This window comes from Schistocerca cancellata, chromosome 8 (assembly GCF_023864275.1).
Source record: "Schistocerca cancellata isolate TAMUIC-IGC-003103 chromosome 8, iqSchCanc2.1, whole genome shotgun sequence".
Lineage (NCBI taxonomy): Eukaryota > Metazoa > Arthropoda > Insecta > Orthoptera > Acrididae > Schistocerca > Schistocerca cancellata.
The window spans coordinates 416,339,748-416,360,307 of NC_064633.1; the positions used below are offsets into that span (position 1 = coordinate 416,339,748).

The following is a 20,560-nucleotide window of genomic DNA, read 5'->3' on the forward strand; positions in this document are numbered from 1 at the left end:
CAAGATGAAATTTGGATCCATAGAGAAAAACACCAAACTTATCAAGAGCATAAATAATGGCCAAAGCTTCTTTTTCAATTTGAGAATACTTTTGTTGGGCATCCGTGAGCATTTTCGAGGCATAAGCAATGGGTTGTTCAGAACTGTCAGAAAAATGGTGCGCAAGGACTGCACCAACCCCGTATTGAGAGGCGTCCGTGGCAAGAACAAGATGTTGGCCAAGTTGATAAGTAGCCAGGCACGGGGTCTGTTTCAGCATAGTCTTCAATTTCTGGAAAGCCGCAACACATGATGCGGACCAGTGAAAAGGCATGTTTTTATGCAACAGGCGATGCAATGGCTGAGCCACCGAAGCAGCAGACGGTAAAAACTTGTGATAGTATGCTGTTTTCCCCAAGAAGGCCTGTAGTTCCTTAACAGATGTAGGGCAAGGAAGGGCATCAATCGCAGTGACAGTTTGCTGAAGCAGACGAATACCATCCCGAGAGAGTTGAAACCCCAAGTACGTGATAGATGCCTGAAAAAATTTTGATTTCTGAAGATTACACTTAGGACCAGCAGTCTGTAAGACATGAAAAAGTGTGCGGAGATTTTGAAGATGTTCGTCAGTGGTGGAGCCAGTGACAACAATGTCGTCCTGGTAATTTATACACCCAGGGACAGTGAGCAATAATTGTTCCAAGAATCGTTGAAAGAGAGCAGGGGCACTGGCAACCCCGAATGGCAATCGTTGGTATTGATAGAGGCCGAAAGGTGTGTTAAGGACCATAAACTGCGGGGAAGCAGTGTCGAGAGGAAGTTGATAATAAGCTTCTGACAGGTCACATTTAGAAAAATACTGGCCTCCAGCAAGTTTAGTGAACAATTCTTCAGGTGGAGGCATAGGGTAAGTGTCAATAAGGCACTGAGCATTTACAGTGGCTTTGAAATCGCCACAGAGACGAATATCACCATTTGGCTTAACAACAACAATGACAGGAGAGGACCACTCACTGGAAGTGACAGGAAACAAGACCCCTGAAGCAGTGAGACAATCCAGCTCCCATTTGACCTGATCACAAAGGGCCACAGGAATGGGCCAAGCCTGAAAAAACTTAGGCCGACCAGTGGGTTTGAGTGTGATATGAGCTTAAAACTCTTTTGCACGGCCTAACCCAGGAGAAAAAAGGGATGAAAAAGTCATCGAAAAGAAATCCAATTGAGCATAAGGGATAGCATCAGAGACAATGTTGACATAGTCATCTATGGAGAACCCAAAAACGCGAAAGGCATTGAAACCAAAAGGATTCTCCACGTTATTATGGTGGACCACAAATATGGGAACAGTGCAAATGACAGATTTTTAAAATATCTCAGCATCAAATTGTCCCAAGAGAGAAATCTTCTGTTTATTGTAAGTCCGTAATTGCCTAACGACAGGTGACAGGATTGGAGAACCCAACTGAAGATACGTCTGAGAATTGATGATAGTGGCAGCAGAACCAGTATCCACTTGCATGCAAACATCTCGACCAAGTATTTGGACAGTGAGGAATAACTTCCCTGAAAGGGAAGAAGTACAATTGACAGACAACACAGAATCAGAATCAGCGTCATGTTCATGAACATCATGTATGCGGTCGGATTTGCAAACGGATGACAGATGGCCCTTTTTTTGCATTTGAGACACGCGGCCCAACATTGTGGACAATCTTCTCGTGAATGTTTTGTAAAACACTGCTGACATGAAGGAAGTTGCCGTGGGTTTTGCTGCAGTTTCTTAGAGGTTTGTTTACGGTTAGGCCGAGGCTGCGCTTGGGAGCGTACTGCAGCCACGTCGGCCGGCGGGGACATGCCAGACACTTCGTCAACATCGCACAGAGGTTGTATTTCCCTGACGTTGCCCCATGCCTTTATTTGCGCTCCAGTGGCGCGAGAAATTTCAAAAGACTGAGTGATGGATAGGACTTCATCTAGAGTCAGATTTGCTAATTGAAGGGCAAGTTGCCTAACTTCTTTGTCGGGCGCCGATCAGATAATAGCATCCTGTACCATGGAATCGGCGTAGGACTCCTTGTGAACTTCAGTAACAAACTGACACTTTCTACTGAGGCCATGAAGTTCAGCAGCCCAAGCACGATAGGATTGATTTGGTTGTTTTTGACAATGATAAAAGGCAACACGAGAAGCTACCACATGCGTTTGCTTTTGAAAATAGACGGACAGAAGTGAGCATATTTCAGCAAAGGACAAAGACGCAGGATCTTTCAAAGGAGCCAATTCTGACAACAACCGATACATCTGAGGTGAAATCCATGAAGGGAACAGAGACTTACATGTTTGTTCATCCGCGACATGAAATGCCAAGAAGTGCTGTCGAAGACGTTTTTCATAATCAGACCAGTCTTCCGCCGTCTCGTTGTAAGGCGGAAAAGGAGGTAGAGACAACGACGAGAGACGTCCCGCATTTGATGTCACGACGAAATCACGAATCGCATTTGTGAGAAGCATTTGCTGTTCTATGAGACCTTGCAATAGTTGCTCTAAAGTAGCCATGGAAACATGTGGGTCAATGATGGAAAAGAAAAATCACTACCTCGTCGCCAATTGTTATAACTTCAAGTTGAACAAATATATTTCAAGGAAGACGCAATACACGAAAGTCACAGATCAAGTAAACAGAGTAAGATGTGTGTAAACTTTAACAGTCAAATCATAACTGAGTCCAAGTCTAATGACCGCTGGCTGGTTGGCTGCTTAGGTGGTGCTGCTGCTGCATGGCTGGCAGACAGCGCCGCATGTAGAGGAAACGCGTAACTGCGTGGCGGCACTTTGAAAGATTGGCGAGTCACAACACTAACCACTCTCAAATTACAAAGTTATAAGGAATATATTGACATAGATATGTAAGATATCAACCATGAAGATAGTCAACGTGACTGTTTTATAAAAAAATATAAATTTTTAAATTGGACACTCTTTCTAATACACACACCTGAGATATGGGTTTCATCATTTCTTTTTTACACAAACATGAAATATAATTCAGGAACAACACAACAATAATTCTCATAAATCCAAATGTCATATGTGGAACTGAAACTCACCTTGGTTTCTGGAGATGATGAAGAATCAGAAGTAAGAATTTCACTTCCTGAAAGTAAAACCAGAATATTAAAAACAGAACAACCATAAGAAGAAGTAATGGAGTAAATTTTTGTACAAATGTCAAATAACAATACTGGCTGAAGGGAAGAGGCATAAATGCAAACAATGTAAAGGAAGCTTATATATTACTACTACTACTACTACTACTACTATGTGGCTTCCTTCATATGAGAATGGTACATTAATATTATACAATGCCAGAAATGGAGAGTGTTATTCCATGCACTGTCAAATTGATACTTAAGTATTTCCATCCTTGAGGGGGAACTCAATGTGTCCAGAGGATGTGCACATAATGCTTATCACCATCTTTTGGACATATCATATCATTGGTATGATGTACGTGGGTGTGCATTATACTGACATATCACACAGGCAGTTGGTTGTAGAGCTATGATTGCAGAACAAGTGGTGACAAGATGCACTCAGAACAACAGTGATGCATGAAGGGTAGGGGCAGGTTCTTCCATAAGGGCTAGACCGCAAGAGGACTGCAGGACTGTTTGACTGGCTCTGATGAACAGATGGATGATAACTGCTGAATTCTGGCCAGATGTTACAGGGTGTCACCATACATTTTTATGAACAGATTTCTCATAGATGAATTGAGATTTTGAGTTACCATGCGTCATTTATCACTGCCACCATACCACAGACAAAAGAGTTGAATGATGTAGAGACAGAGTCAACTGGGGCATTGAAAGGCATTTTATGGTGCTCAGTTAAGAGTCTCCCTTCTGTTCATGGTGGTAAGAACAATGTCAATGTGTCCATATATAATCCACTGAAAGGCCATAAGAAGCAGCAATTCCCAAGATCCATAACTCTCCTGTACGTCGAATCATGGTGTAGGTATTGGATATGAGAACAGGTCCGATTTGGTAATTGTTGAAGAGCAGCTGGATGGTAAACCCTACTGTCATACCATTCATGACCAGAGTACAAAAGGGCATATTCCAGCAGGATAATGCAAGATCTCACATTGCAATTCACAACACAAATGCCTGAGTAATGTAAGGATCCTTGACTGGCCTTGTCAGTCATATGACAAGTCACCAATAAATAGTTCTGGGATACGATAGGAAGACAAACCCCCACAATAACCTCCAGCCAGCATGCTTGTCATGTGAATATGGGAGCCATAGATTTAGGAGGGCCATACTCAATTTCCCTAGTGTCAAGTGAATAGCTCCCAAAAAGATAGACATACTGTATAGTTTGCCATGCAGGATCATGCAGCCTGAGTATGGAAATAGTCTTGTTCGTGAAAGAGAAGTATCCACATGGACAGTGAAATGACATCTGAATCAATTCTGTCAATACAGTGACCCCGTTGTGGCTTTCCTTGACACGATGGCACAGAGAGCTGATCTGACAGTGGTAGGCCTGATGACAACACTCGACACAAGAGTGGAATCATATTGTCTTTTCAGAAAGTACCAGTTCTGCATAATGTAATGCAATGAATGTATCCATGTGCAGAGGCTCTGTAGAGAATGAATGTTGCCAGATTGTATTCTTCATAGTCATACTGGCCCAGTGCCTGGTATGATGGAATCATTTGTCACTGGCTACACAACTTGATCATCTCTGGTTTGCAGAGCCAGCAATTTGAATAGCAGCCATTACAATGCTGACATGCTAAGGCCAGTGACTGTGCCCTATCTTCTAGCTCTCCATCTTAATCTTTCTACAATATAACAAAAGCCTGCACATTTCCTGTGCTGTCCTGACATACCTTGATAAAAAGGGGTTCGACAGTTGCCCTGACCAACACATTCTCCGCATTTCACCTGTTGAAAACATCAGGTCATGGGTTGCTGAGAGGTTGGCCTACCACAACCTGCCAGCTGCTATGATTGATGAACAATGGCATAGAGCTGAAGCAGAGTGAAATGACCAACTTGATTCAAGCCAGTTAGGGTTATTGTTGCTGTCAGAGATGACAGCTCTGGTTCAAATGGCTCTGAGCACTATGGGACTTAACATCTGAGGTCATCAGTCCCCTAGAACTTAGAACTACTTAAACCTAACTAACCCAAGGACATCACACACATCCATGCCCGAGGAAGGATTCGAACCCGCGACCGTAGCGGTCGCGCGGTTCGAGGCTGTAGTGCCTAGAACTGCTCGGCCACACCGGCCGGCATGACAGCTCTGTGTGCTAAATTTTAGACTCTATGAACCCCCAAATGAGCTACAAAATTTAGTCAAGTATGCTTCCTACTATATGATCGTGGTTTAATAAGTCCAGTAAAAGAGGAAGAAAAAAATGTTTTTTACATAAACAACTCACCTTACTTCTCAACATAGTCTACTTTGAGGAATACAAGCTTGGTTCTGCAAGCCTCCAGTTTTTCATCCTATTGGAAAAATGGGCTCTGTCAAACTCTGTGGAATACTCATTGACTGCAACTATCACTTCCTCATTTGATGCAAGTTTCTTCCCAAAAAGTCAAATTTTCAAATTAGGGAACAAGAATAAGTCACTTGGGGATAAGTCTGGTGAATAGGGTGGATGAGGAACCAATTCAGAGCCCAAATTCATGCACTTTTGCCACTGTTATCACTCCTATGTGGGATGGCACATTATTCCAGCAAAAGAGCACTTTTCTGCATGCAAACCTTGGTCCTTCTTCAGCCAATGCAAGTTTCAGAAGATTTAACAATGAAGCATAATAGGATCCAGTTATGGTTCTGCCTTTTTCCAAAAAATATATGAGGATTATTAACTAGAATTGCGGAAAACTGTAGCTATTACCTTCCCAGTTGATATAATGATCTTTGTCTTTTTTGGTGCACTTCCACCAGCCTATGTCCTTTGTTTCAACCCCCATTTGACTTTGGTGTATAATGATAGATCCAGCTTTCATCAACAGTCACAAATTGGCACAAAAAGTCTTCCAGATTGCAATTAAATATCACCTGACATTGTGTTTAAATGTGCAGGGATGTGCTTTTGGTCGACAGTGAGCAATCGTGACACACACCTGGCACATAGGTTCTTCATGGCCAGTTCTCTCAGCCAAGATTCACTCACTTGAGCAGTCTCACAAAAAATTTTATTTGGCAGTCTTGCATTACCATATCACAGATTTTGTCAATAACTTCCTTTGTGGTGATCTCAATTAAATGGTCCGAGCGAGCTTCGTCTTCAATGTTTGTCTCATCATGTTTAAATTCATTAATCCAAAAGTAAATAGTTTTCAATAATGGTGCAAAGTCTGGAAAGTCATCCATTCTGTTTTGATCTGTGTGGCAGTCCAACCCTTCAAATGAAAATGTGTAATTACAGCATGAAACTTGGTTTTCTCCACTTTCAGTTGCAGTCCACACACTGACCAAGTCAGATGGCTGTCAACAATAAATTTTACACTGTACACTGTTGAAATTCTTTACATGACCATTGGGATAACCACGCTTACCAATCATGAAAGCATAAAAAATTTACCATTCTTTCATGGAAATTTACCAGACTTATCAAACTACCCTTATAGTCTATACATACAATAAGTAAAATTTTGTTATTTCTATCCTTACTGGATTTGTAATTTTAGTAGCCAGCAACGTAGTTTTTTACTGTATTTTCTCCCAAAGGTCACAATAATTCTGACAGAATTTTTCAATGTCAGGTGCCTGGAAGGTCTTCTGGTACTCGGTCACATTCTTATTGGAGTATCACATCTATCACATCATCTTCCCGTTTGTCTTCCCTTTCTATAATACTGTCTTCAAGTTTCTATCTTTTGTACTGACCTTCTATATATATTCCTTCCAGCTTCACCATTTCCCTCTCTGCTTAAAGATGGCTTGCCCTCTGTCTTCTTGGCATTTATACAGCAGTTTCTTCAAAGGTTTCTTTTATATTGCTATACACAACATCTAGGTCCCCGGTCCTCCAAGTTTAAACAGTTTTTATTTCTCCTCTACCCATTCCTGCTTTACCATTTTGCACTTTTGGTGCTTTTATTTTTAGAGGTCTGTATTACCTTTTGCCTACCTTACTTGATGCTTCATGCTTTCTCTTTTCATCATTCATCAATTAAATTCAATATCTCACATGTTGGCCAACAATTTCTTCTGTGCATTCTCTTTCTCCTGTTTCTTCTCTGATACCTTCATTATTTTATCTCTCGCAGCTACCTTTTCATCTTCTATTGCATTCCTTTCAACTGCTTCAGTCAACTATTGCCTCCTCAACAACCTCTGGTTCTTCCAACTTATCCATGTCCCACGCCTTTGATTTTATACCTTTATGCAATACCTTCACCTTTATTTTTCAGTTGATACACAATAAATTATGGTTAGAGTCCACATTTGCTCCAGGGAATATTCTGCATATTAAATTCTGATTGCTAAATCAATGTGTTACCCTTATACAGTGTATCTGAAACTTTTTGGTGTCTCCAAGTCTCTTCTACTAAGACAAAGAGGTGTTTGCAATGATTCAATTCTGCTCTGACAAAAATTCTACCAGGTGCCCTTCTCTCACTTCTTTCCCCCAGTCCATAGCCCAGATAGATACAAAGCAAAGCCTGCCACACTAGTAGTAGTTCACATGCCTATTCTATTAGCTCTACAGATAATGAAGAGATGAAAGACTGTATGAGGACATAACCGAAATTTTTCAGCTAGTTAAGGGAGATGAAAATTTAATTATGTCAGGGGAATGGAATTCAATACTAGGAAAAGGAAGAGACAGAACAAAGAGTGGGTGAAATGAATGAAAGGGGGAGCTGCATAGAAGAATTTTGCACAGAATGCAACTTAATAACTGCAGCACTTGGTTTAGGAATCACGAAATAAGGTTGTATACATGGAAGATACATGGAGACAACAGAAGATTTCAAATACATTCCATAATGGTAAGACAGAGATACCACAACAGATTTTAAATGGTAAGAAATATCCTGGGGTCGATGTGGACTCTGACAAAAATTTATGGTTATGAACTGTGGATTAAAACTGAAGAAATCACAGAAAGGTAAGAATTTAAGGAGATAGGCCTAGATAAATTGATAGAAGAGGTTATTAAGAGTTTCAGAGGTAACATTGGGCAACAAATGACTGAAGCAGAGGAAACGTATGTAAGGGCAGCAGAGGATCAAATAGACAAAATTATTTATAGAAGAATGCAAAAACTGGTAGAAGCTGATCATGTTGGAGATCAGATTTGGTTAAGCATAAATGTTGGGACACATAAGGCAATACTGATCCTATGAAGGAGATAAGCAAACCTGAACTTGTTGCATTTGTAAATTTAGAGAAATCCTTGTTGTTTGGAAGACGCTCTTTGAAATTTTGAAAGTAGCATTGATAAAATGAAGAGAACAAAAAATTGTCTACAACTCGTTCATAAACAAGACTGCATTTATAAGAGTCGAAGGATTTGAAAGGGAAACTGTAGTCAAGAAGGTAATAAGAATGGGCACAACATTGAAAAAATGTTCTCAGTTTTCAAGCAGTGTCAATTCAATTAAAATCCTCGAGCTTTCAATGACCATCTCTGCCATCGTTGTCAGGTGTTCACTGACTGCTGCGGTTGCTACGGTTTCTCGCTTATATAGGCATGATGACATCATCAGCAGCCAATCAGATAGGTCCAATGTGGCGTGCGCATAAGTTGACCCAGGCAGCTAGTAGAGCTACTGCCCGTGGCAGCACTGGTGACGTCAGGTGGCGCCAGGGGCAGACGCCATGTTCGAAACTGCCGCTCCAGCGTCGCGCATCTATCTTTGCATTCTTTCGATGTCCAACGCCTGCCCCCATGCCCTGCTGAGTGTATACCCCTGGTCTCTGTTGAAATTTTTGTTGTTTAAACGAATCTTGGCCACTTCCTTTATAATAGAGTCCCAATATATAGGTGCATGAGCCAACACTCTTTTATTTTCGAACCGTATTTTATGTCCGTTTTCTAGGCAATGCTCCGCTACGGCAGACTTGTCAAGCTCCCTTTGTTTTATATGTCGCTTGTGCTCAGTACAACGCTCCGCAACTGTGTGAATTGTTTGTCCGATATACATGCTGCCACATTCACAGGGTACACCATACACGCCAGACACTCGAAGAGCAATGTCATCTTTAACATGGTGCAACATATCTTGTATCTTGGGGGCGAGCTGGAACGCCGGTCTTAGCTCATGTTTCTGCAGCAGACGTCCTAACTTGCTGCTAGTTGCTCCATAGTATGGCAGGAATGTAGTTCATTTGGCCTCTTCTACTGATTCACCAGGTGTATTTCATTGGTGGCCCTTGAAAGCGTTTGCGATGTCTCTTTTGCTGTATCAATTTTTCCTGAAAACAGGTTTTAAATTCTGCAATTCGGACTGTAGACGGCGGCGTCCGAGATAATTTTGGCTCTATGAACCAATGTGTTCAGGACCACTTTATTGTGCACAGCATGGTGGAAACTATTGGCATTCAAGTACCAATCAGTGTGTGTTGGTTACCGGTACACCTGCCTTCCGCTCAACTGTGTATCTTCACCAGCGTTGTTTAATCTATGCGCTGAACAAGCAGAGCAAAAGTGGAAAGGGATTGAAGTTCGGGGAGAATCAATGAAACTTTGAAGCTTGCCAGCAACACTGCAATTCCTTAGACAGGCAGTTGAAGTAGAATTGAATGGAATGATAGATAGATATCCAGAGATCACAGGCCCTGCAGACCACGTGCTGCTTCCTCAAACTGCCTCTGTTCCTTCCTGTTTTGTGCCCTGTTCCTCCAGGTGTCTTCAATCCCCAGGACTGCTAGGTCCTTCACCGGGTCACCCATCCAGAGCTGGGTTGGTCATCCAATAGGGCGTTTGGTTTTTTGTTTCCCCTCTAGTGCCATCTTCGCCTGTCTTCCATCTGGCATACGAGCTGCACAGCCCACCCATTGTATTCTTTTGCTCTTTATCTTCTGTAGGATAGTTGGTTGTCTCGTTTTTCCTCCTCCCCGTTATCTAAAACCGGTCCCCATATCTTCCTCATTACTCTTCTTTTCAATATTAATAGTTTTTCCTTTTCTTGCTTAGTCATGCTCCATGTTTCTGAACCATTTGAGCATACCACTGTGTTGTAGATTTTCATCTTAGTGTTCACTGAAATCAATTTAGAGCCAAGCGTCTCTCTGAGGAAACGCATGCATTTCATTCCCACTGCTATTCTTTCCTTGATGTCCATTTTTATGTTGTCCGTTGAATGGAATATACAGGTTATTAAATGAACACCAAGAGAAGTAAAACAGTAGTAATGCAATGTATGAATTAAAGCAGTTTATGCTAGCCTTTTAGGAAACAAGACACCAAAAGGAGTTGAGTTTAGCTGTTTGGACAGCAAAATAACTGATAATAACTATTGCACAGATGATATAAAATGCACATTTAGCGAGAAAACTGTTTCTGAAAAAGTTAAATTTGTTAACAATGAATATTAATTTAAATGTTATGAAGTATTTTCTGAAGTTATTTGTCTGGATCAAAACATTTTATGGAATTGTAACATGGACATTCAACAGTGCAGAAAAGTAGGGAATATAAGAAATGTAGTGATAAAGAAGAATACTGAAACTGGATCGATCTACGTGTCAAGGCAATGACAGATTTCTAAAGGCAGAGCATGCCAAAGAGAGCATTATTGAGAAATTATATTTGTGACTAAATGCTCAAGAAAATGCAAGATGTTTGCATAATCGTCATTTATAACCACTCCATGAGACTAACAGAAGAACCAATGGAACACTATCAAACAACAGCTCACCATCATAGAGCTATCTCACTGTTTGATGGTTGTGAATAAAATTCAGTGCAAAAGCTTCTTTGAGTGTCTGCAATGCATGACCCCAACATAAAATTTGAATGAAGTGAAGAATAACTCATTTGATCATATCCCTTCCTTCAAATTTCTCTTGACTCAGACTGCATAACATTAACTTATTCTGGTGGTGTTAAGTTGTTTGGAAATTTTTACCCAGCCCAATGGCTGGTAAAAGTTTCAGCAACTTGTATTTGACCATGACTGCAGATACACAATGTTTGAGATTGCAACTGTCTTATGATAGACTTATGTCACAATAGTTTCAGGTTTATTTGTGCTCTTTTTCCTCATTCAGACACAATAATCAAAGGAGACTGTTTTTTAGGTCTTTCCACAAGTTATCGTCAGGCCACAGCTGCACTTGATGTACCAGGTGGTCTGATATTACACCATACCTTAGCAACAAGTTAGAACTTCACATAGCTCATTATTACAGTTTTTAACTTGAATAACATAACTACCTCATTTTCATAACGCTGCATCTGACAGTCATTTTATTAAAATTTCAATAATCAACCTATGGCCCTCAATACAGGAAATTCTTGTATGATGATGGTGTGGCTCTGCCATACATAGCAAACACTTTGAATCTGTGGAAAACACCCTCACTCATGCTCTTGAAGGACTGTTCCAATACTATAATCCAAATTGGCTTAAACCAATTAGAGCAATGGGGTGCCTCTCAGAAATTAAATGTGGTTTAGTCAAGGGTCAAACTGGAACAATTTTATCCTCCAAAATACATAGGAATGACACTTGATATATCTCCTACATACCAGAACCATTGCATGAACATCAAGTGAAATTTTCCACCAGGAACAATATCCTTGTAAAATTGGCTTGTTCACAGTGGGGTAGTCATGCTGAAACAATTTTAACTTCTGCAACGGCACTGTGTAGCTGCAGGGTACACTTGTCCTGTTTGATATAACTCAACTCACACCAAACACATGGATATAGCCCTCAGTGACACAAGCAGCCTTATAACTGGCTGTTTAAAATCAGTTATCATATGGCTTTGTCAGCTGGAAGATCAGGTCTGCTTCATGTTTGAACAGAAACTGCTGTAAACAACAAAAGCAGGAGGTAACTCATCCCTTATGCAGAGATGAAATGCGTATGCAAAGAACAAAATCTAGAAAGAGCTTTCTCCGAACATCAGACGAACTCAAAACCAGTGCTCAAATAGCCAGGCTGTAATTGTGGAAAGCTAAGGATGTTCTTCCCCCTGGTTAGAAAAAAGTATCTGAAATTTTACCACCTGTCAATGGCAAGCGGTGGCTGACATGAAAGTTCCTGGATTGATCGGGATCAGGAGTGGACAGATCCAAGGTTAATATGGCAAGATAAGGCTACGACAATGTTGATAATGTCAAGTTTGACTGTGGAGAAGATCAGACAGTTAAACATATGCTTCAGAGTTAACTGTGTCCAAACTCTTGCACAGATGAGGACTTTTATCAGGCCTTGGAGAACACACTAGAATTGGCCAAGTTTTGGTCAAATGTTTGTTTTTAACATTTGTTAACTGTGTAAATGTATATGTTTTTGATGATGATGTTGCTAATAATAGTAATAATAACAATAACAGAAAGTAAATAAAATAATTATGGAGTGTAGCTGTAGCAAGTAAAAGTATTCTATCTTATTACATTTCAAGACGTCAGTCACTAAGCCTTTAGGGATATTGTGGACTAGTCTATAAAACTATTGTATTTACATTCAATCTGTCAGCTACAAAAGCAGCTTATACAGAAGACTATCAACAAGTCAGTTTATATGTCTAAAGGTGAAAGTTATTTCTGCACATGCATATTTATAATTATAAATAATACACTCCATACATTTAAATATTTATAAAAACACTTCATATATGTAAATAGTCTTCAACAGAATAAATGGTCTCTGTGTTAATTATAGTAAAAGAAGCTTTACTCAGTTTCACACAATCTCTAGAGATGAAGAAATAAGAAAAAAATCTAGGTGAACTGCAGACAGCTATGGTGGATATTAGAAAATACCTGGGCTTATATACTGATAGTGGACTAGTCAAACCACATCCTGAATCTGTAAAAAAGGCTGTTCAGCAACTTATGATTATGCACTGTCTGCTCTTCTAGAAATGTGGAAACTATTAAATCAAATTATTATGGTTATTTTCATGCCATTTTGGCACATGGAATCATCTTTCAGGGAAATCATCCACTGGCTAAAAAAGTGCTACTTGCACAGAATGGAGTCATAAGAATCATGAGCAGAATCACATGCAGAAATCTGTTGAAGTTACTTGAAAATCTCACATCCACTGTACAATATACATGGGTTGGACAAAATGAGGAAACACCACGAGAAATGCATGCCTCGGCATAAATGCAGATGATAGCCAAACCAGCAAGCTGCAGTGTTGTATTTGACCATGAACAGCACCTGCGCATTGTCCTAAATACATCGTATACATCAGCCATGTTCAGAACAGTGGCCTGCGTAGCTGTGACTGCATTATGATGGCGCTAAGTAGATTCATATGTGGGCAAATCATTTGCACTAATATGTTGGGTGCTTCCATAACCAAGGCAGCCAAAGTGTATAGCATTTCAAGAGACACCATATCATATCAAAGATTTATACCACAAATATGGAAAGCACAAAAGTGTCATTCACAAAGTCTCCATGTTAATGAAAATATGTAATAAGTGACTGTCACTGGAGAGGAATGTGATGAAAAATAAAAGAGCAACAGATGCAAAAGCCACTGCAGAACTGAATGTAGTACTCACAAACCCTGCCCACCAAAACAATATAAAATGGGCTCCATAAGCAGGGAATTACAGGGTGGCTGGAATTCCAAAACCGCTCAACAGTGATGCCAATGCCCATACAAGGAAAGCATTGTCCAGAAGCAATACATCCTGGACTATGGACGGGATGTGAAGGAAGACTCTTTCCTTCTCATCCCGACCAGTAAGTCTCCCCTGACACGGGGTTCTGGGTGACTCTTCTGAACTTCACCCCTTTTCCCAACCCTCACCAGTCCTTTTGCTTCACCTCTTATTATTCTCCTTCAACCTTTCTGCCAGAAGAAGGAGCCACAGGCTCCAAAAGCTAGCAAGTGGTAATACTTTTTTTTACATGTGCGTTCTACAAAAGTTACTTTTGCAATTTGAGCCATTATGTTTGTTTGATTCCAGGATTTGACAATATAAATTTGTTGCCATAATTTTTCTGAACCACATAACACTATTCACTATTCAAATTACCCTATAATTAAGACTGCATAAATTAGCAAAATTTCAAAGATAACAACTTAACACATAAATAGGTAATTCGCCATGGAGGCATACAGCGTGCTAATCAAACAGTGTATAAACTTTTCTAACCAGCTGTATTTTAATTAGAGCACATAATTATTAGAATCTATAGGTAATCCATATTATTAAATTTTCAACCTGCTGTTTTATAAAGTATAATGTAATTATCAAGATTACAAAACAGCCATAAGCTAGTCTATATAAAGTGCGCCCCCCCAAATCCAGTCCGTGTACAGCTTTCACTGCACTAACGTCTCCGCATCACTCAATTATTAATCAACATGTGGTCATTTATCTTTGTGAACTTCCTTGGCAAAAATCAGTCTATGAGCAAACTTTGTATTAAATAATGTGTTTGTGCTTTGACTGAACAGACTCTTTGGTATAACTTCAATTTTTTTCATACACTTGCTGGTTTGCATCCTGCGCTCTTGTGTATTCGATATTTGTGAATAAAACTATGTTCAATAAGTTACTGTGTATTGATACTACTATTCACACATCTTCGGCGAGGGGTGAAAAAATACCAAATCTGTGACCCCAAACTCATTTTCATTTCTCTGCACTTTATTCTGATGTCTGTTTATTGTGTGGTGCATGTACACTATTAACAATGAAACGTTCACTGTACAATGTACCAAATCCTGTGTTTTCTCCTCATGTCTTGGCTCCAGATTGTGAATCTCAAACATTCCTGCTGACACACACAATAGTTAAAATGGACCAGGAATATTTACTTCCACATGTGACACATGTGAGCTTCCTAACCTACCTGGGTTCACAATGGCGGGAACCATATACATCAAGTCCAGTGTCTACTCAAGCTCATGCTTACCTTACCTTTCCAGAAGCTGCAGGGTCTCATGAACACACCTGTTTTGGACCTGATATGGCTGCATAATGTGTGAATATGCAACTTACATTGCCACCAGTGTTCAGTGATTATGAAACAGTGAACTACTACTCACACAATGCACCTGGCATACTGTATGATCACCGGATTTGTTTTCTATAAAACTTCTGTTAATGTTTTCACAGTTATGGCTGCAGCACAAACACCATCAACAATATTTCCATGTCATGTCTACTTGCACCCTGCCCCCCCTCCCCACCACAGAAGCCTCGGGTGATGCAGCACACGGTGCTCACGAACACACACTCCTACTGCACCCAGTGACCACAGTCTTCTCTGTGACATTGGATAACTGGGCCTTCACATTGCCACGCCATGTATTACAAGTGAACACCATCTCAACCACCCCCCCTCCCCCCTTCCGCAATGCCCTTGGGCAATGCAGCTCTGCAAGATCAACCTGTGCACGAGACACTCAATCACAATTTTGCTGACTATAGGTCATTGTAACTACTGAGGTCCCTTGGATCATCAAGTGCATTGTTGTTGTTATGGTCTTCAGTCCTGAGACTGGTTTGATGCAGCTCTCCATGCTACTCTATCCTGTGCAAGTTTCTTCATCTCCCAATACCTACTGCAGCCTACCTCCTTCTGAATCTGCTTAGTGTATTCATCTCTTGGTCTCCCCCTACGATTTTTACCCTCCACACTGCCCTCCAATGCTAAATTGGTGATCCCTTGATGCCTCAGAACATGTCCTACCAACCTATCTCTTCTTCTTGTCAAGTTGTGCCACAAACAATCCTATTCAATATTTCCTCATTAGTTACGTGATCTACCCATCTAATCTTCAGCATTCTTCTGTAGCACCACATTTCAAAGGCTTCTATTCTCTTCTTGTCCAAACTATTTACCGTCCATGTTTCACTTCCATACATGGCTAGACTCCATACAAATACTTTCAGAAACGACTTCCTGACATTTAAATCTATACTCGATGTTAACAAATTTCTCTTCTTCAGAAACGCTTTCCTTGCCATTGCCAGTCTACATTTTATATCCTCTCTACTTCGACCATCATCAGTTATTTTGCTCCCCAAATAGCAAAACTCCTTTACTACTTTAACTGTTTCATTTCCTAATCTAATTCCCTCAGCATCACCTGACTTAATTCGACTACATTCCATTATTCTCGTTTTGCTTTCGTTGATGTTAATCTTATATCCTCCCTTCAAGACACTGTCCATTCCGTTCAACTGCTCTTCCAAGTCCTTTGCTGTCTCTGACAGAATTACAATGTCATCGGTGAACCTTAAAGTTTTTATTTCTTCTCCATGGATTTTAACACCTACTCCGAATTTTTCTTTTGTTTCCTTTACTGCTTGCTCAATATACAGATTGAATAACATCGGGGAGAGGCTACAACCCTGTCTCACTCCTTTCCCAACCACTGCTTCCCTTTCATGTCCCTCGACTCTTATAACTGCCATCTGGTTTCTGTACAAATTGTAAATAGCCTTTCGCTCCCTGTATTTTACCCCTGCCACCTTCAGAATTTGAAAGAGATTATTCCAGTCAACATTGTCAAAAGCTTTCTCTAAGTCTACAAATGCTAGAAATGTAGGTTTGCCTTTTCTTAATCTAGCTTCTAAGATAAGTCGTAGGGCCAGTATTGCCTCACGTGTTCGAATATTTCTACGGAATCCAAACTGATCTTCCCCGAGGTCGGCTTCTACCAGTTTTTCCATTCGTCTGTACAGAATTAGCGTTAGTAGTTTGCAGTCGTGACTTATTAAACTGACAGTTTGGTAATTTTCACATCTGTCAACGCCTACTTTCTTTGGGATTGGAATTATTATATTCTTCTTGAAGTCTGAGGGTATTTCGCCTGTCTCATACATTTTGCTCACCAGATGGTAGAGTTTTGTCAGGACTGGTTCTCCCAAGGCTGTCAGTAGTTCTAATGGAATGTTGTCTACTCCCGGGGCCTTGTTTCGACTTAGGCCTTTCAGTGCTCTATCAAATTCTTCATGCAGTATTATATCTCCCATTTCATCTTCATCTACATCCTCTTCCATTTCCATAATATTGTCCTCAAGAACATCGCCCTTGTATAGTCCCTCTATATACTCCTTCTACCTTTCTGCTTTCCCTTCTTCGCTTAGAACTGGTTTTCCATCTGAGATCAAGTGCATACACAATAGATTCTGACTGGCAGATTCTCGAAACTCCCTCTTCTGCTGAAAGACAATCCCAAGACTTATTTTGATTTATTTGACAGCCTCCTCAATATCCATGCCATAGCGGATTATTTTCCTCGTCAGTCAACTGCCTGTATACTCATCATAAGTACTCTGCCACAAACACTACTTTCATCAAATGCCTGTCGCAACCACTGGCTGAGGTCATTCATCACATCATTCATGGAGAAAGCATCAATTCTCGGACTCTGTCTCAGCTCTAGCACCATCTACAAGCTCTGGCAGATGCTGTGAAATCTATGGTTAGTTAAACTACCACATGAACAGCTGCTACAACTGTTACCACATACTTCTGATCCCGTGGAGACCAAGCTTCATCTCGCAGATCAACCCTATAGCATTTTTCAACACAGATATCTTCTTGCCCTCCACAGTGCCTGCTCAGAGGATTAAGTTTGATGCCCCCTCCCCCCCTGCCTCCCTGCCTACCAGAGCACCCAGACAGCAGGGGTTGTGCGAGAGCTTTGTACCACACAACAGAAAGACATGTAGCTACCTGGCAGCAGCCTCCATACACTACCTGCACCAGATCCCAGATCCATGATCACCTCTGGCCACTGCTTTCGCATGCCGTATGGAGCTCTCCCCACCCCACATACTGTCTCTGGTGGTTCCACACCATGCTTGGGGATGCAGCCCAGAACTGTCACATTCCCTGCATGTACCCAAATTCCGCTCACAGACTGGTTTTGGCACATCAGTCTGTGATGACCAAACACTGTGCCTTCTTATGTAACAGTTGGCAAATGTCCACATCATCCCAGGTGAATACTTTTACATATTAGATCACACAATGAATTTCAGATTCCTGATTGATACAGACACAGAGGCCAATGTCTTCCCTATCGCACTGGAGCCTGTTCGCACATCTCTGACTAAGCTCACATTATGTGCAGCCAACAAATCTAATGTCAATGTATTCTGCACAGCAGACCCTCATGTGCAACCTGCTCCTGTTCTGGACTTTATTTGGACTGTGCTTGGTAAGGATTTCTTAAACATTTGGGTTTATCAGCAAACATTCAGTCTACCTCTTTACACCACCATGCCTCCAGCTCTCTCATTCTGTGCTCATTCTATTCCGCAATCCCTTTATTACACACACACACACACACACACACACACACACACACACACACGGGTCAATGGAATCATCTGATTTCACCCGTTGGCTTTGACCCGTGACGTAAGGCTGTTGTGGTGCGAAATTTAGTTTGTGGCTCAAATGGTTCAAATGGCTCTGAGCACTATGTGACTTAACTTCTGAGGTCATCAGTTGCCTAGAACTTAGAACTAATGAAACCTAACTAACCTAAGGACATCACACACATCCATGCCCGAGGCAGGATTCAAACCTGCGACCATAGCGGTTCCTCGGTTCCAAGACTGTAGCGCCTAGAACTGCACAGCCACTCCGGCCAGCAGTTTGTGAGAGTGGTGTGTTTGTAGGTGTCATTTTGATGTGATCAGTGGTGCTCTCTGGTGGTTTGTTTATGTGTTGTGTGTCAGGTGATGTTTTAGGTTAGTTTGTGTGTGTGGCGTGTTTATAGGTGGCGTATTGTTGCAGTCTGAGGTTCTCTCTGGTGGTGTGTTTATGGGTAGCGTGTTATGTGGTGTACGGGGTTCATTTGTGTGGTAGCATTGCATGTGTGTGGTATCGGTAGTGACTGTTCTTTCAGCGGAATATTTTTCAGTGAGTTAACGAGTTTGGTTTTGTTATGTCAACGTTATTGTAGTTTTTTTTCTGTTCATAGTGTGCAAATTTTGGTAAACTGCATTGTTTATGTCTTTGGTAGGTATGGATATGACTGACAGTTTTCGGTTATTGGCAATGATGGGGACAGTGCATTGTCCCTAATAAAATTTCTTCAACTACTCAGATTGTTGGATGAAACTGTGAAGTGTTCAGTGTGTTGTGAAGAAATGAGGCTTACTAAAGTTCTGGCATCTCAGACCAGGGACGCCTATATGTGGAGATGTCGTAAGGATAACAGGTCAAGGGAAGTGTTTGATTCCAGTGGATTTTTGTGTAGTGGAATTTGGGAAGGTTGTGGGGTCTTGTTATTTTAGTGTTTTTTGTCATTTGGTGTAGTGATGTGTGTTTATATTTAGTTTGTCCCCACCCAAAAACCCCCAATTTCCCCCGCTTGTCCCCGTTAGTTTCATTATATTATCTGTTTTGGGGTTTTTCGATCTATTTTCGTGTTTGTTGTCATGTTTATGTGATGACGTCATAGAATTGGTATGGGAGTTGTTGTGAATGGTCATTTCCACCATATTGGTGACTTCATTGGTCAAGCGCAGAGGGGTGGAATCGGAGGCTTCCGTTATCCCCCCCCCCCCCTCCCCACACACACACGACACTCTCCTTCACTCTCTCTCTTAATGCTCTACATTGATAGCTTGTCTCACTGTATCACTGGCTGATCTTAAGCCCAAGTGTTGCACGTTCAATGCTCTAGAAGCACACAATGCTGAATTTTGCCAATTGCTCTATGCAGCATCCAAATAACTGTCACTGGCTCATCAGCTCATCGGACGTTATACCAACTCATCAACATACAGCCACCACACACAGTTGACATGCTTGCAGCCAGGCCTTCACCCCTTTCAGCATGACCACCTCTACAGGACTTTGCTTCTCAATGTTTCACCCCAGTGCACTCCCCTCTCACACCAGACTGTAGCTCTTCTTCTGCAAGAATGCATGACACACATGGCTGTGATTACTAATGGTACTTGTCACAAAATCATTACTATAGAGGGACTACACATATGCAGCAAGGCTTGCCGCCTCACACCTAAAAAACTGAGCTGTCATGTGGAAACAGCTGTCAATGTGCTACTAGATGCGAGCATTATATGCCCCTCAGACAGGAACTTGTTTTCCCCCATTCACATTGTCCTCAAAAAAGGTGGTTCATTTCATTTAAGTGAGGACCTTAAAACCCTCAAAGCTTGCACTGTTAAGGAAAACTATGCAATTCTGCATATAAAGGGCTTTGCCCAACTAGGAGCCCAAGTGTTCAGTGTACTTGAATGCTGCAAAGCCTATCATCAAATTCCCCTGTTCAAAGACAACATACCTAAGACAGCACTCGTCACCCCTTTCAGGCTTTTTAAGCACCGTTTCATGGCTTGTGGCATCAAGAATGTGGCCCAGATTTGGCAATGACTTATTGATTGTTCAACCTG

At 41.1% G+C, this 20,560-nt stretch overlaps 1 protein-coding gene across 1 annotated transcript in view; it reads right to left on the minus strand.

The window, feature by feature from the left end:
* Positions 1-20,560, minus strand: part of LOC126095603 (uncharacterized) — a 167,277-nt gene that overhangs the window by 33,220 nt on the left and 113,497 nt on the right. The window contains exon 6 of the mRNA XM_049910373.1: positions 3,087-3,133. Within this exon, the coding sequence (XP_049766330.1) occupies positions 3,087-3,133 (47 nt within the window). The remainder of the gene's footprint in view (positions 1-3,086; positions 3,134-20,560) is intronic.